General features: G+C 58.2%; 2 protein-coding genes across 9 annotated transcripts; one reads left to right on the top strand and one right to left on the bottom strand.

The window, feature by feature from the left end:
• Positions 1-13: 13 nt before the first annotated feature.
• On the bottom strand, positions 14-15,701 carry Tcea2 (transcription elongation factor A2). 5 transcript variants are annotated; one of them, XM_076852184.1, is made up of 11 exons: positions 15,503-15,701; positions 13,110-13,172; positions 12,646-12,757; positions 11,732-11,822; positions 10,586-10,716; positions 10,281-10,337; positions 9,753-9,907; positions 9,534-9,680; positions 8,668-8,739; positions 980-1,110; positions 14-105 (listed from the first exon to the last, which is right to left on the bottom strand). In XM_076852184.1, the coding sequence occupies exons 1-10, from the start codon at positions 15,572-15,574 to the stop codon at positions 1,006-1,008; spliced, it is 1,005 nt and encodes a 334-aa protein (XP_076708299.1). In that variant the 5' UTR covers positions 15,575-15,701; the 3' UTR covers positions 14-105; positions 980-1,005. The 5 variants fall into 5 exon arrangements, with proteins under 5 accessions (XP_076708299.1, XP_076708300.1, XP_076965324.1 ...); XM_076852185.2 differs by having other exon boundaries at positions 12,652-12,757; XM_077109209.1 differs by lacking the exon at positions 10,281-10,337 and having other exon boundaries at positions 9,753-9,880.
• Positions 2,330-7,513, top strand: Rgs19 (regulator of G protein signaling 19). Of its 4 annotated transcripts, XM_076852188.1 has the most exons (8): positions 2,330-2,587; positions 2,838-2,916; positions 4,395-4,492; positions 4,947-5,036; positions 5,211-5,332; positions 6,498-6,572; positions 6,650-6,884; positions 6,957-7,513. In XM_076852188.1, exons 4-8 carry the CDS (start codon positions 5,007-5,009, stop codon positions 7,146-7,148), a joined length of 654 nt encoding a protein of 217 aa, XP_076708303.1. In that variant the 5' UTR covers positions 2,330-2,587; positions 2,838-2,916; positions 4,395-4,492; positions 4,947-5,006; the 3' UTR covers positions 7,149-7,513. The 4 variants fall into 4 exon arrangements, with proteins under 4 accessions (XP_076708303.1, XP_076708304.1, XP_076708306.1 ...); XM_076852191.1 differs by lacking the exon at positions 4,395-4,492 and having other exon boundaries at positions 2,538-2,587; XM_076852190.1 differs by lacking the exon at positions 2,330-2,587 and having other exon boundaries at positions 2,823-2,916.
• Positions 15,702-16,051: the final 350 nt, after the last annotated feature.

Genomic DNA, 16,051 nt, shown 5'->3' with positions numbered 1-16,051 from the left:
TCCAATATCCCCTCAGCACCTTATCCTTCACCTATTCTGGGTCTTTGCTGCCCTGGGCCTTGACCCATGCCCACATTCTGCAGAGCTCCCAAGTCAGCAGGCCTCCTAGGAAGAACAAAGAGAACGGGGAGGAGTCAGGCAGGAGGAAGGACAAAGGGGAGCAGGGAGATGGTGGGCTTGGGCAGGGGCAAATAAATAGGGACACGTGGCCTCAGAAGACAATCTGTGTCTTGGGATGACAGCCAGGCCTGGGATCCTCCAGTCAAGCTCCCTGCAGTTTGTACGCCAGGATTTTGTCTCTAGGGACGTACTGAGTGACTAGGAGGATCTTCTCTGGTTAATAAAGTCACGCATCATTTCATCACTTCTCTGCCCTTCATGCCTTCATGTTTAAGATGAGCACCATGGGCCTACTCAGGGACTCAGGACAGTGCCCAAAATGACAAGTGTAGAGGCATGTGAGGACCAGAGACAAAGCCTTGCACCCTAAGAAGATCTGCAAGAAAGGGGCCAGAGACAGCTCTGTGCCAGGCACCCCTTGATCCTCATGCCTGAGAAGAGCTGGGTCTGCAGAGGCAACTAGGGAAGAAGACACTTCTACCAGCAGAAGCTCTACAGGGGAGCAAAGCCTGCAGGCTAAGGCCCAATGTACTGTGGTCTGTGAGGGGGTCTGGTGCAGAGGGTCCTCTGGCTTTAAGTCCCATGCCCTCCCTCACTGTTGGGCTCCTCCCTCACTTAAGGGGATGCTCTGTGCAGGCCAAGGGAGTGAAGAGCAGGCCTGAGGGGTCAGAGGACATGGAGGAAGAGGGGATACAAAGTAACATGAGAGGGTGGAAAGTATTTGGACCCCCACCCACTGTCAGCTCCCCACACCTGCATTTCCCTACAGTGGAAAGGCAATGACAACCACTTCGGGATCAGCCAGTTAGGTGGACTTCACCGGGTGCTGAACATCTCTTTTGGGCCTGCTGGTCCTCACCTGTACCTTCCCCTCAAAACTGGTATCTAGGGCTGGGGATGTGGCTCAAGTGGTAGCGCGCTCGCCTGGCATGCGTGCGGCCCGGGTTCGATCCTCCACACCACATACAAAGATGTTGTGTCTGCAGAAAACTAAAAAATATTAATATTAAAAAAAAAAAAAAAACTGGTGTCTAGGCTAAAGCAACAGCTGCTTCCATCCAAATTGGCTTCCTTGCCTCTGTCCTGTTTTTACTAGCCCATTAACACGACAGCCAGAGCATATTTCTGTTAAATCACCAGGCCCTGGGCACACAGGCAGCATGGCCACCCAGCTGTTCTCAGCTCAGTCAGGCGTGAGCACTATGCAGTGCCCTGCCCTCAGCCCTCCCACCTCTCACCCAACCATTTCTTGTCTGCTCCCCACCCCCTATCTCGGATACCAGCCATTAGGTCCAAGCTGGTGTTTCTGGCTCACTGCCTGGCATTCAGAGGACCCCAGATACTTCCAATGGAATGAAGAGCTTTTGTAAAGTCTCCAGTTTGCTTCTCAGAGTTCTATACAACTACTTGTGCAATTAAAAGGCATTTGTGCAGAGGACCCCAACACCTGGAGCTGGCCAGGTTGCCTCCCTACACTGGACAGGGCAGGAGCCTAGCAGCCCAGGGAGACCAAAGACATTCCACAGACCATTTCCAGAGCAGGGTAAGGGCTAATCTGACACAGGGCCAAAGCATGCTGGGATAACAAATAACCCACATCTGTACTCACTTATAAAAGGGCCAGAAGAGTTGGCCAAAGGAACAGGCATTGGTGGCAAAGGGTACAGTGGGGCTTTAAACTTTAGTATATCTTGGGGCAGCTTGAAGGAGAAACAGGGAGGGACTCAGCCAGACCCTACCAAACATTGTATTCACACTGGATGCAAGAACTTGCACCCCGGTACCCATCCTGCAGTACAGGAATCTCCTTTCTTGAGAAGTTCCACCAAAGGTGACAGGCTCTTGACCCCATTGTACATGAGATTCAGGCTAGGGGTTGGCCAAGCAGGACAGGAGTACTCCCAGTGACCAAGGCGCACATAGGGCCCAGGCTCTCCTGCCCTGCGCTGGATGCCCGCATGAATGAAAAGGCCAGAAGGGCCACGCTAAGCAAAGTGGGGTGCCCGCTCCGGCCGCGTTCCACGCGCCTCAAGGCCCGGGCCACTCAGCTCCTCGGTGCGGGCGGATGGGGCACGGGGCCCTGGGCGGGGCGCAGCGAGCTGGGCGGGCCGGCGCCTACCCGCTCAAGGAAGTCCCGGCCCCTGGCTTTGGGGAAGTGCCGCCAGGCGCCTGCGCACTGCTCCTGCGCCCCCTCCTCGCGGCCCGCCGGACTTCGGAGCGCACGGGCGGCAGAGGCGGGGAAGCGCGGGAGCGCGGCGGTGGGTGCGCGCGCAGCGCAGGACGGCGGGCAGGCTATGGGGGAGCGGGCAGGAGCCTCAGAGCTGGCGCCGGGCACTGCCCTTTCTCGCGCACGTGGACCTGGGCTGCAGTGAGACCCGAGCCCAGCCCCCGCGCGTGGGGGAGGGGGCATCGCAGGAGAGTTCCCCTTTTTCTGCAGTTCAGAGCCGAGGGAAGTGATTGCTCAAAGGTGGGGGCCGGAAGAACCCAGGTTTCCGCGTCTCCCGCCCCCCGAGCCTGGTGGGGAGGGGCAGGGCGGGACACGACACGACACCCAGTCCTCGTCTGCCCCACCCGTTGGGTCCAGCAGCCCTCCGCTGGGCAAGCCGCAGGGGAGGCGCTGCGCCCCCCGGCCCTAGCCAAGCGGGGCTCCGCGCCAGCCTCCCTCCTGGAACGCCGCAGGAGTACCTCCTGCCGTCTGACTTGAGTCCCCACTACAGCAGAGCACGCCCCTTCGACAGCCAGGGTGGGGCCAGACCGAATCCGGCCCTCCCGCCCCCACCCGCCTTTGGGTCGCCGGTGAGTGGGGCGCCTTGGAGACTTCTTTAATTTAAGGGAGGGTGGGGGCGTCAGAGGCTGGATGAAGGGGCCCTGAGGAGGAGATAGGTTCCTCCAGACGACCCCACCGGCAGAGGCTAGGCAAGGGAGGTGGGTGGGGAGTGAGGGTCACTGGGGGCTGGGAGGCCTGGCCTGCCTTGTTGGAGGCCAGTTGGGATAGCAGCAGATAGGAAAGGTACTAAGCAAAGTATGGGGCTCTGTTAGCCCCCTTCCAAAGGTTACGACATTGTTTTCTGAGATTGTCACTTTTTTATTCTTTTTTTGGCCTGGGCTGGCTGTAGACGTTCTTCTTCCTTCTGTGGAGCAGAACAGCAGCCACTCCCTAGGGATCCTCTGTCCCCAGAGACCAGACTTGTGCCTGCCTGGCCTCTCCCAGCCCAGGCTTGGGGATCAAAGCCTGAGGGGCTGGGGAAGAGGGAGGAGGCCCCCAATGCCAGGATGAGAGGCCAGAAGACCCTGATTCAGACCGTGTGCCCCACAAGAAGGAAAGGCAGTGGTCCAGGGCACTGTGGGCATTCTGGGGATATGTGTGGTTCCAGCTGGGTTGCCAAGGGAGCCAGGTCCAGTGTCTGCCTGGGAGGAAAGGGCTTGCTCCCACCTCTGCACCAAACCAGGTCCCCAGCACCCAGGCTGGACACCACAGACACCCCCTTCTGCCCCACTCTGAGTGGAGCCTCTGAGGACATTTGCAGGGAGAATCTGGAGGAGGAAGAGAGAGCTCTGGGTGCCACCAGACCTCCAGTGGCTGTGCCCCTTCCTTTCCCTAGAAATTTGGCCCCTGGAGGAGCCCTGCTGCAACTATTCTGTGTCCCTATCAGCTCGAGGGAGCCCGTGGGACTAGGATCTCAGAGGAAGCCAGGCGGGTAGTGAGGCGCCAAGGCACCCTAAGTGTGTAGATCTCAGATATTGTCCCCTCTTGTCAGCACATTCAGGGCCCTGGAAGGCTCAAAGAGGCCAAAACAGGCAGAAACAGGATTAAAAGGCCACAGCCTGGGGGAGGAGCAGCAGGTGGATAGAAAGTAATGAGAAAATTAAGTGGGATGGATTCGGAGCTTCACAGCCACTAAAAGGGAGGGTGGTGGATATGAAGAGCTGGAGGCCTTGCAGGCCCTGACCTGAACACAGGTGGGCACAGGCAAATGGGGGTAAGGCTTTCAAAACTTCCTCCTGGCCACCTTGCTCCGTTGTCCCTGGAGACATTGGGATTGCATTTGGCTTTAGTGAGGGGAATGAGCTCCCTGTACATCCCACTGGTGGTCCAGGGACACTGAGGCTCCAACTGGGGAACTACCCCCGCCTCCTTCCCTGACTCGAACACCCTGCAGTTTCTGGAAGTGTTGGGCAGGGAGGGAAGGGGAGCCCACAGTGTTGGAGGGAAGGTGTAAGAGGCATTGAGGATCAAGGAACCTTGTTTCCCCATATACGTTCCTCCTCACCAGTGCATGCTCCACTCCCCACACCCTCAGGAAGTCCTTCCTCAAGTCCCACTCACGTCCTCAATGCTGCAGGCCTAGCTGCCCCTCTGGCCAAGTCCCAGGTGAGTAGTCAGAGTTCTCTGGGTCCCTTTTGGTGGGGAGCACCTCTGCCCACACTCTAACCCCATAGTCTAGGCAGAAAGACCCTAGATGTAAGAAGTAGGTCCAAGTGTCTGACACCCCCACATACCATACACCAGCCTCAAGCCCCAGCCCCCTTGGGAGGGACTAGGAGCCGGAAACCAAGAAAGAGGAACCCAGGCTTCCGGCTTCCCAGGGACTGAGCGGATGGGGGTGTCCTGGAACCTCCTGTGGGTGCCTCATTTGGGGCCCAGTCTAGAGTGAGAAGCCAAAGGTTGCTGCAGCCCCTTCCTCACTGACCTGGGTCTGCCCTCTGGCCCTAGTGTAAACTAAGGCTGGAGGCAAAAACTCTGGAAGGGGCATCTCTTCTAGGACCTAGAGAATAGGCAGGGGCTAGAGTCATAGGTGCTTAGTAAGCTTGACCCCTTTCCCCAGGCTGTGGTGAAGGTCCTGGAGTTGGCACCACAGAGCCTGGGCAGTCCCCTCCACCCACCCATGCCCACCCCGCATGAGGCTGAGAAGCAGGTAAGCCACTTCCTCCTCACCTCTGCCCCAGGGAGGGTGGGGGGCAAGCAGGGAGAGGAGCTGGGAGAATCTCCAGGGTATCTGGGGGCTGAGGGTCATGCCCCTGGGAGCGTAGCCAGATGCCGGGTCCAGTGGACTCTGCCCTAGAGGCTGAGGCAGCCCCATCTTTCCCAGCACACAGGGCCAGAGGAGGCGGACAGGCCCCCCCCAATGTCCAGCCATGATGTGGTCCCCCCGGCGGCCCCCAGCCGCAACCCCTGCTGTTTGTGCTGGTGTTGCTGCTGCAGCTGCTCCTGGTATGTGGGCCTGGGGGGCATAGTTCACTGAGAGGGGCCAAACCCAGGGACTCTAGGGACTCACGGGTGGCTCCATGGCATCACCTGTGGGCAGTTGGCCCTTTCCACCTCAAAGCATTGTCCTGTCCCAGGACTGCTGGGCCCTGGTGGCCAGCACCCACGCCCCCTGGAGGACTTTATATGACTCCTGTGCCTGGTGTACTGAGGGCTCCCCATGTGCAAGGACCAGGCCTGCTGCATGCACACACCCATCAGTGCCTCTGTGAGCCAACCCAGGCAACACCCTAGGAGCCCAGAGGAACACAAGAGGCCCAGACCCTGCAGTAGGGCACATTTGAGCAGAGACCCAGCTGAGGGAACAGCGGTCCTAGCACACAAGGTATCTGCATGAGGGAAGCAGTGAAGCCTCCAGGTAGTGACAGGATTCCCTTAGGTATGTAGGGAAGCGGAGGGTCCTGGGCCTTGCAGAAGCCTGGCCCTCCTCAGGATTGGGGACCTAATGGAGTCTTATACTAAACAGTGACAACGAGGCCTGAGCCCAGGCAAGGGGCTCAGCCATGAATTCAAGGGACAGGACAGGGTGGGGACTGTGTCTACCGAGAAACAGGATGTGGCAGGAACGCAGTGTATCTAGACCTTTGGGCTTTAGATGTCTGTCCCCTAACGCAGCAGTTGGCTGGGCATAGACTTGGGGCCAGCACTGACAGAACAAGTTTCCCTTGGAGCCAGGGTCAGGATCCAGGACCAGACAGATGTAAACACACAGACTGAAGGTTCTGACCCTGCATCAACCAGCAGTTCCAATTATTGATATCAGGCCTGTAGCCTCTTCAGAAAGAGACAAACAGAGGTCAGGCTGAGAAGCCCTAGATCCTGCCCTTTAAGCCAGGGAAGGGGAGAAGCTGAGGAGCCACAGAAGCACAGATGGTCAAACTACTGATCAGGAAGAAGTACTGGGTACTATGGCCAGGACATCAGCCTGTATAAGTGGATTCAGTAAGGGCCCCAGAAAGTGTGGAAAGATCCAATGCCCAGGACCACGCTCCCTACACATGTGCCAGGCACCAATCATGCTTGCTCACATGCCAAGGCCACATGAGGCTATGGCAGCACCTGTGGAAGTCCCAGGTGCCCAGGGCAGAGCCACCTTCCTCTCTGCTGCCAGGAACCAAGAGCGGCGGCGAGCATGGCAGGCCTCACAGGAGAGCAAGCTGCAGCCCCTCCCCAGCTGTGATGCCTGGTGAGTTCTGCCGCCAGGGGCATCTGTGTCAAGGGGCAGGAGGGGACAGGCCTAATGTGCTCCGTCCCTGCCTTCAGCACCCCCCCAAGCCCTGAGGAGGTACAGAGCTGGGCGCAGTCCTTCGACAAGCTGATGCACAGCCCCGCGGGCCGTAGTGTGTTCCGCGCTTTCCTGCGGACAGAGTACAGCGAGGAGAACATGCTCTTCTGGCTGGCCTGCGAGGAGCTGAAGGCAGAGGCCAACCAGCACGTGGTGGATGAGAAGGCGCGGCTCATCTATGAGGACTACGTGTCCATCCTGTCCCCCAAGGAGGTGCGCCAGCTGCTGGCACGGGTTGGGGTGGCCTGGGGAGGGTGCCTCTGACCTCGGTGCCCCGTCCCACAGGTGAGCCTGGACTCCCGAGTGCGGGAGGGCATCAACAGGAAGATGCAGGAGCCATCCGCGCACACATTTGACGATGCGCAGCTGCAGATCTACACGCTCATGCACCGGGACTCGTACCCTCGCTTCCTCAGCTCCCCGGCCTACCGCACCCTGCTGCTTCGGGGGTCCCCACAGTCCTCTTCGGAGGCCTAGGCTCCAAAGGGCTCAGGAACTCCACCCTCTGGTGGGCAGACTCAGGGCTCACACTAGTGGCCCCCACATGGCTGGCCCAGGGGGAAGTGCCACACCCATGACTCCACCCCTCACCAGCCTGCTGCTGCCCAGGACATGTCTCTTGTTGGTAGCAGGAGACCCTCCTACTTGAGCTGTCTGCACTGCAGAACCAGACCCAGAACCAGATTCAAGTGACAGGACCTGAATATATTTTACATATTCATGAACTCTAATCCTGGAAACATCTCCTTACTGTATGTTTTACCAAGAAAGAAAAAAAAAGTTTTCATATTTATCTCCATTCCTACACCCCCAAAATGAGATCTTATTCTTGAAGGTATAGTTGAAACAGAAGCCTATATTTATGCCCACTTTGTGGGGGGGAGACAGGAAAATGAGGGATCATCCTTGACTGCTCCCAGACCCTCCCCACAGCAGTGGCCTCTGGAAGCTGAACTCAGCCTCACCCAGGTGGGCTCCAGGCCTGGTGTCTGCCTCCTGAGCCCCGAAGCAGGATCAGGCTTGAGACTGCAGGAGTCCCTGGTAGGTATCATACCTCCCAGAGGGGTGGCCACTAAGAAGGCAACCTTCCCAAGAGTCCCTTGGTGCTGTCACAATGTTGTCTTCATCACAGGCCCCATAAGGCATCATCTCATTCCTCTGAATTTCTGGGAGCTTCAGTGACTTCAAGCAGGAATTGGCCAAGGGCCAGGACCCCATTCCCTTGGGGCAAACTGCATTCTGTCTCCCCCAGTGGAGGCAGGATGAGGCAGGCTGCCCTAAAGATGGGGCTGAGCAGGTCAGTCTGACCCCTCACATGGACCCCAGGTTGTCTGTGTGTATACAAAGCCCCTTCCCCACCTGCCCTCACAGCCAAGTCGGTAAGGCCTGCCCCATGGCACACTCGGGAGAGGCAGCGCCACCCCATCATCCTAGCCTCGTGGCACAGGTGATCTCTCCAAAAGTCGCCTAAGCTCTTGCCTCAGGAGCTGCCCTGCTAGGGCTAAGCCCAAGAGTTGCCTGTCCCCAGGGAGGGTGTCCACAGCAGCAGAGAAGAAACAGATAGGCTCAGTTGAAGCCTGTGTACAGCCCACCAGGAGCAAGGCCCAAGGATGGCAAGATGGCAAACAACATTTAATAACAGGGCAAAGGACAGAAAGGTGCACACCAGGCAGCTGGGGCAGGGCATGCCGTCTACTGGGGGTCTCCAGAGAAGCTGTGTCCACCAAGAATGCAGGAGGGGCAGCATTGGCCAGGACCTGGGGCTATAGCGCAACTGCACAAGTGCTCAGCAGAACTGCAGGGAAGCAGTGAGGCAACCAAGCCATGGTTTCAGGACCGCCAGGGCTGGGGTCTCCACCCACCCCCACCATCCCTGAAATGACTAGGAGGCAGGCTGGGCATGGCCATCCCTGGTTCACACCACAGACCCTACATAAGCCAAGGTACCCACTTACAGAGAATAGGGTTGGGGGATGTCCTGAGCCCATCCACCTACCTTCCAGCGGTTTCCACATTCATTGCAAACAACAAAGGTGGTCATGGGCTCATCAGAGCTTCGGGTCTGTACCTGTAGGGCAGGTGGAGCCCAGGGTCACCACCAATCTCTGCAAAGGGTGTCCCTTGACCTAAGCAGTGCTGGCCTCAGCCCCTGGGGCAGCCTGGGTGACCTGATCTGAGAATGCCGAGTCTTCCAGAGCTGAGCCTGTTGGTACATGAGCCACCAATGGGGAATTCCTTGTATGGGTCCGAAAGGCCTAGCAAAGCTAAGACTGTTAGCTGAGAATAGGAGGGGCCCCATATTGGGGTGACTAGCAGGGATGCCAGTGACCATAGCCACCTTCCAGGAGGCACAAGGGCAAGCCTCATCCCACAGGACCATGGGAAACCAAGACAGCCCTGCACAGACCAAGGCCCCTTGCAGGGCTGGGGCCTTGTTTCCACAGGGAAACAGCAGTTTTCACTGGCCTCCGCATCCTCACCAGACAAAGACTTATAACCTCCACCTTCTTCCCAAGCTCCCACCATCACTTGTCTCCCCAGACACTTTGGCATCCATTTCCACAGCACGGTCAGGATCCTGCCTGCACTGACATCCTCATGTCTCCTGTACTAGGCAGGACAGCTCGCCAGCTTCTGTACCCCAGATCAAGTAGGACTCCCACCTGAGACACTACTTACTAGGCTGGGAGTCCTGGGGAAATGAGGGCCCTAAAAATGCAGGAGAAATCCACACTTGGGCCTCTGCCCTGGCCTAAGTCCAGGCATGAGAGCAGCCCCCACCCAGCCAGGCGGTGACAGGTGTGGGCTCCAAGAGAGTATGAACGCCCAAAGACATGGGCTCAGGAAGTGGCAGCCACTCGCCTGCGTGTAGGTACAGTTCTTCTTCCTGCACTTGCCACAGGTGAACAGGTCTGTCTGAGTGCCGCCTGTGCGTGCCATCTGGTGCTCACGGATGGCCTCCTTGGTCATGGCCTTGCGGATCTCCTTCAGCTCGTCACTGGCCATCTCCTGGGGTGAGGGGCCAAGCGCTCAGCCTGCAGCCCCACAGAAGCAGCCCCCAGCCCCTGCAGTGGGGCTCACCTCCGATGTCATCACCGCAATCTGCTGGGGGGTTATGGCACCACACAGCACATTCCGCCGGAGGTCAGGGTTCTTGGCATCCTTCAGGTTGGCAATGCGACTGCGCACACGGTTCTTGTACTTCATGTCTGTGTTTCCCACATCCCGGAAGATGCGTGCAGGCATTTAAGGACCCATGAGGCCACTGTGCTCTACCTGCCCTGCTGGGGGCCATGTGGGGATGTTCTGCCCAGCTACACAGGAGCACTCCACCCACCCAGGCCTGGTGAGGAGCTGAGGGGCCACAGTGCTGCACCTCCCCCAGACACATTCCTAACTGAGACCTAGGCCCCTCCAGCAGGCCATGCCAGCCTCTTGGCTCCTCCAGGGAGGGCCCTCCCAGGGCTAGCCACCCTCCAGGGCTAGCCACCATCCAGAGAGGCACAGGGAGCCCAGCAATGGTATCCCCCAGCCACCAAGGGGACCTGGGGCCAGTAGCCTATAGACCACCAGAAGCCCTGGGCCCCAAAATCCCTGCACAAAGGATATATTCCTCAATCTGGGCCGACAGTCGCTCACAGTCTGCACCAACAGCCACATGGTCATCTGCAAGAGGGAGCCCTCACTTGCCACCCACTTGCTTTTCTGCCTGCACCAAACCCTGGCAGCGAGGAGATACACTCACATCCCTGGGGATCCAGGTTCTCTGGTAACCCCAAACACCTGCCTCCTCCAGGGTCACAACAGATTGGGGGAAGAGAGCCACATCCCTGAAGCAGGCCTCTACAGCAGGCAGGGGCAGACCACCCTGTGAGTCTGGGTGCATATCCAGCCAGGGCCTGCCAGGCACTCACGGTCTGTTTGCAGGGCAGTGGTCAGCATCTCCCGGCACTTGTTGCGCACAGCATCACAGGTAACAGGCACTGGGGGAAACGTGGTAATCCTTGGAGTGGTCAGCATCCTGGGCAGCTCCGGCCTCTTGCGGCTGGAGAGACAGGGTTAGACTTAAGGCCACAGGCACCCTAGTAGGATGCTGGTCCCCAGAAAAGTAAATGTCATGGCACTATCCCCCCCTTCAAAGCCAATCTGCTGTACCCTGACAGGCCCTGGCAATGGCCTATCTTCAGTCAATGCCCATGCAGCCTGCCCAGCTCCCCAGAGGAAGAAGTAGAATGTAAAGTCCCTAGTGATCAAGCTCACTCCCCAAATGGGGACAGAATGCTGGATTCTATTCCCAGAATGATCTGTGCAGCATTCCCAGCTGCTCAAAATGAGCTGGGGATTTCCTGACACCTCTAAAGTGTTCCCCTTGCAGAGGACCCAACCATGGGCCACTTTACAAATATCTCCCTCTGTTGATGGCAAACCAAGGACAGGGAGTGACCTATAGCTGCCTGGAGGAAAGATGACGCAGGAGCTGCCCAAAGTTCAGCCTGTCCTGACCAGGGCCCAGCCTCCATTCACTTACTGCCCAGACTGGTCAAGGGCAAAGCGACCCTCAACCACAGCCTGTCACCAGCAGAATTCCCAGTCTCCATAGCAACAGGGGCCTGACTTCCCTCCTGGGGACAGTGATGGCCACATATACTTTCAGGACAGGAGAGGGGAATCAGACACCCTGCTTCTGATTCTGAGCAGGATCTTGTAGAAGGGGTTCCAGCCTCAGGCTGAAGGGGAAATCCAGAGCAGGCCAGTGAGAACTAGACCAGGACAGGGTCTTGAGGAAGCAGGCAGAGGGTTCCTACAAAGGATCAGATGTGCAGCAGCTCTCTGCTGAGGAAGATGTATGTCAGGGATCTCATTGACATCTGGGAAGACATGTCCATCCACCTCAGATGGCTGGGGAAGGGAGTCTCAGCTGTGAGACACAGTGCCCAGCATGAGGTTGACAAACCTCCTCAGAGAAAGCCCCTCCTTCAGTGCAGTGCCTAGGGACATGAGCATCAGCACCCTTTTTCAGCTGAGGCAGGAGGGTGTACACCTGAATTCAGGTATGCTACCTGGGATCCATGGCCTCTGAGCCATCCTTTGAGGATGATGTGGGCAGAGGTGTGCCCTTCCCCCGGTTCCTGGTTTTGGCATCAGAAGCATCTGCCATTGTCAGAAAAGAGAGGGACAGACTGGTCAGGGGCAGGCCACCATCAAGGTTCAGTTCCATCACCACCAACCCTTGTCCAACAAAGTGCCAGGAGGCCACCAGGTCTTCCTGCCAGTGGTCCTCTCTCCCCCATCAAGCCCTTCTACCTCCCCCTTACATTCCCCCACTCAAGCAGCTCATTGTGAGGCCCCTCCAGGGCCCCCTCCTGCCCATCCAGGGCCTGCCTTGGGCACTAGGACATGAATATGGTACTCCCAAAGGCCACACAACTGGAAAGTCTCAAGAGATGATGGTTGTCTCTCAAGGGTGTGGACAGAACTCAGGAAAGGCTTGGTCCTTCCCAGGTCCAGAAACAAGGCTACCTCCCTACCCCATGGGGGATCTGTGCCGCCCAGGCATCCTGTCCCCAGAAGGAGACCATCTTCCCTCAACCCAACTTTCTCTAATGGTAGCTCCATCTCCTCCTTCTCCATCACTGGGAACCTGGAGCATCCTGGCCTTACCCTTCTCCTCTGTGATCTAAAACAGCCCAACTCCCTCTTTCTAGGGCTCCTGGATGTCCTCAATGTTCAGTCCAGGTTCTGCACTTGACTCTGCTCTCTACCTGTTCTATATGGAAATCACTCCCCAACACACACCTTTGTTCCAATAGTCATGCCCTACAGACTATCCCACCCATCACTGATGGGCACCCATTGGTCCACTTCCACCCTGAGCTCAGCTCCAGACTTCCTATAGCCCACTTCCAGGAGGCCAGCTCAGGGTAGCACAGCCAGCAAGAGGCCAAGTGTCCCCTGAACCAGCATGTGGCCTGACCCACACCCAGGAGCTTCTTCCAGGACTTGATGAGGGACTTGGCCAGCGCAATGACCTCCTCGTCCGAGCTCTGTTTCCGCAGGGCGTTGACAGACATCCCAACACGGGTGGACTGCAAGGCAAGTGGCCTAGGTTGGGAGATGGTGGAGACCCATCCCAGGAGTCAAACCCTCTTAGCAGACCCTTGGTGGCTTCCATAAGGCAGGGTCTGGGGATAAGTCATGAGGAAGTAGACACCTCTCTTAGTGGCTCTTGTCCCATTTGGAACCCAGGACAGAGTGAGTTATTCTCAGATGTACCCTCCCTGCCTCATCAAGCATTAGAGAAAGGCAGGAACCCTCTCCTCAAAACTGGTGTTTGTGCCAACCAAACCCTAGGGTGGGGGTAGGCATAGGAAGCCCTGCCACATGCCGGCGGCATGACTATTCCTGGAACTGTGCTGGGCTGCAGCAGGCAGGGCCTACCTGGAGCAGGTGTAGAGTGATAGGCATGGCCTTCAGCTCCCGCAGCAGGTCCATGGCTCCCTCCTGGAAGGAGAAAGGACCTTTATAAAGGGACTTTAGACCTCAGCAGACAATCTTACCTCCTGCCCATGAGGGAAGACACAAGGCAGTAACAATTTGGAGATCAGAAGGAAATCATGATTATTCCACCAGGAGATGCTCAGAGCTCTGCACCAAGAGAGTTTCTGCCCCATGCTTTATTGCCCCATCTCAGGGTAGGAGAAGGAAGGGCTTTGTAGTCTCACTCCTCACAGGTAACATGGTTTCCCAACCCACATCCCTGGCAATGACCTCCCTGACTTCACTCAACATCAGGTCATTGACCAAACAAGAAGAGTAGAAAGGCCATAGCTCCTTCCCAGTAGTAAGGAACACACCCAGATGAAGGTATACCCCAAGTTCCTTGGCACCCTGTCCCATCCAGGCCCTGGTGGGTAGGATAGCCTCTCCTTATAGTGTTCAGCAGGCCAAACCCTTAGGGAACCCTCACTCTGGTTACACCACAACTAGCACCCACAAGGCTCATAGTCCCACTCCTCATGTATCCCCCCAGGACAGCCCCAATCCCTCCTCTGGACCTTGCAACAAATCCCCTGGTCTCCCTCCTCTGCTCCATCCCTGCCCAAGATCTTTATTTCCTTAAACTCCTCATCACACTTCCACAGCAGACGAGCTCCTCCATATTCCCTAAGGGTGCCACCCCAGGACCTTTGCTCCTGAAGATGCTCTGCCCAATACCCTCCCCAGCACATTGACAGATTTCATGCCCCCCAGCTTTGTTCAAACACCTTCTCCTACTTAGGACTCACCTCATGTAATACCCTACCCTGCCCCTGCCTTGCTGTCCTCCACAAACCACATCACTTTATCCTGCTGTATGTTCACATTGTGTCTCCCCACACTACAAGGGGGCCAAGACAACCCACCCAGCCACTCAGGTAGAGAAGCTGGCCTGCCCCAGTATGTGTGACGTCTATGCTAAGACACCCCCTGTTTACCCCACCAAGGTAGATCCTACCCCTCTGGCCCTGCAAAGACCAGCCCTGAGGTGACCTCTGGGAGGACAGGTGATCCCCCAGAGGCAAAAACAGTCCTCCCCTGCAGCCATGTGCACCAGGTGACACAGCTCCAGAGAGTCATAAAAACCACACTAAAGCCACAAGTCCCCAAGGGTCCTCTCAAGTGCTGCAAGAACCCTGGAGGCCCCTCCTCTGCATCCTCTCATGCTGTGCTTCCACCAGCCAGCCATGCCCTGTCACCCCTCCTGCCAGCTCATGTGTTGCCATCAGAAGTATCTGCCATTGACAGAAAAGAGAGGGACAGACTGGTCAGGGGCAGGTCACCATCAAAGTTCAGTTCATCACCACCCGCCCTTGTCCAACAAAGTGCCAGGAGGTCAACAGGTCTTCCTGCGAGCGGTCCTCTTTCCCCCATCAAGTCCATCTACCTCCCCTCACATTCCCCCATCTCAGCCCCCTCCCACTTAGGGTTCCTTCAAGGAACAAAACACCTTTCTACGGTCAGCAGGTCATTGTTCACTCCCTCTCTGCTGCCCACCATAACCCAGAGGTAAGTAAGCACAGTCTTGGAGGGGTTGTTTCCAGCTTAAACAAATGTGTGGGAGCCTGCCCCCTTCCTGGTGTACACCCTAGGTCCGACCATGGCCAACGGGAGCCCAGGCCCAACCCTGCTTGTTCCAAATAGCTACCCGGACCCACACTGAAGTCACAGCCCTGGGCAGGCTACGCAGGCCTGAAAAGCCCGTGACTCAGCCGCCTTCACCACCCGGAGTTGTCCCGTGGGGGCGCGGTCCCATTCAGTGCGCTGGCGGGCTCCTTCCAGACCCCTCCCCACCCGAGCCAGGCAGGATGCAGGATGCGCAAAGGATGCTCCCTGGAGGCTGCACGGGTTGCCAACGTATGAAGCTGGGCTGGACCCTGGAGGCCTCGCACGCCTCGCACGCCTCCTCTGAGGCTCAGCATCCGCAGTCAAGCGGTCTGGCTGCAGGGGCAGGGCCGGCCCTACTCCGCTCTCCACCACCTGCCCACACCGGCTGGCTGCTGGCTGAGGCCCGGCTAAGGGAGGGAGAGAATTTATTAGAGGAACCTCGTTCTTAAGGGTTGTGACAGACAAGGAGAAGCCGGGCCAGGGCAGGAACGCCTCCGCCGCCTAGGGGCGGGAGGGCCGGCAGGGCGGGGCGGCGTCTAATCCAGAGCGGTGGTCCGGGGACGAGGTGGAGGGCGGGCCCGGGGCGGGGGTCTGGGCCAGGGTGACATCTCGTCCCGCCTGCGGTGGGCACGATGGGGTCTCGGCGGGACTCGGGACCCGGGGTCCTGGCGGCCCGCGCCCCTCACCGCGCTCTTTCTGGTCACCATCTTGTCCAACCTCCGGGCGATCCGCGCAATTTCCTCCTCCTTGCCCATCATCGCCTTGGGGCCAGCACCCTGCTCAGCTCAGCAACCCAGCCCGGCCGGACCAGGGCCGCAGCCGCCGCGACCCTCGGCCCGAACCCCCCGATCGGCGGCTGCGCGTTGCATGATGGGACGCGGAGTCCCCGCCCCGCGGACTACAACTCCCAGAAGCTCCAGCGGCGCACACAGCTTCCTGGGAAAAGTAGTCCTGACAAGACCTCCCGCGGATGACCCAGCCCACAATACCCTGCGCAGAGCACGAGAGGGCGGGGCGGGGAAGGAGTGGGAGGAGGGAAGGGCGGGGCACTCAGGGCGGAGCGGAGTGGGGGCGGGGCTAGGATGAAAAGAGGAGCGGCGAACAGGGAGCAGGGCAACGGGCAGCGAGGGACTAAGGTGAGAAGGAGGAGCGACGGGCAGGGCGGGAGGAACTAGGAGGAGGAGGCGTGGGCGGGAGGGGAGGGACTAGAGGAGGAGGACGAGCGACGGGCAAGG

Source organism: Callospermophilus lateralis, chromosome 3, assembly GCF_048772815.1.
Source record: "Callospermophilus lateralis isolate mCalLat2 chromosome 3, mCalLat2.hap1, whole genome shotgun sequence".
In the NCBI taxonomy this organism is placed as follows: Eukaryota; Metazoa; Chordata; class Mammalia; order Rodentia; family Sciuridae; genus Callospermophilus; species Callospermophilus lateralis.
This window is presented reverse-complemented; position numbering and strand designations above follow the sequence as displayed.

What these genes read in the sequence shown, in the direction of transcription:
- Tcea2 (XM_076852184.1), bottom strand. Translation starts at nt 15,574, where the DNA reads ATGATGGGCAAGGAGGAGGAAATTGCGCGGATCGCCCGGAGGTTGGAC. An exon ending in CACTGCCCTGCAAACAGACC is followed by an intron (nt 10,338 to 10,585) that starts GTGAGTGCCTGG and finishes TCCCTCTTGCAG; the next exon opens with ATGACCATGTGGCTGTTGGT. An exon ending in AATGTGGAAACCGCTGGAAG is followed by an intron (nt 1,111 to 8,667) that starts GTAGGTGGATGG and finishes AATATTTTTTAG; the next exon opens with TTTTCTGCAGACACAACATC.
- Rgs19 (XM_076852188.1), top strand. Translation starts at nt 5,007, where the DNA reads ATGCCCACCCCGCATGAGGCTGAGAAGCAG. An exon ending in CTCCCCAGCTGTGATGCCTG is followed by an intron (nt 6,573 to 6,649) that starts GTGAGTTCTGCC and finishes CCCTGCCTTCAG; the next exon opens with CACCCCCCCAAGCCCTGAGG. An exon ending in CCATCCTGTCCCCCAAGGAG is followed by an intron (nt 6,885 to 6,956) that starts GTGCGCCAGCTG and finishes CCCGTCCCACAG; the next exon opens with GTGAGCCTGGACTCCCGAGT.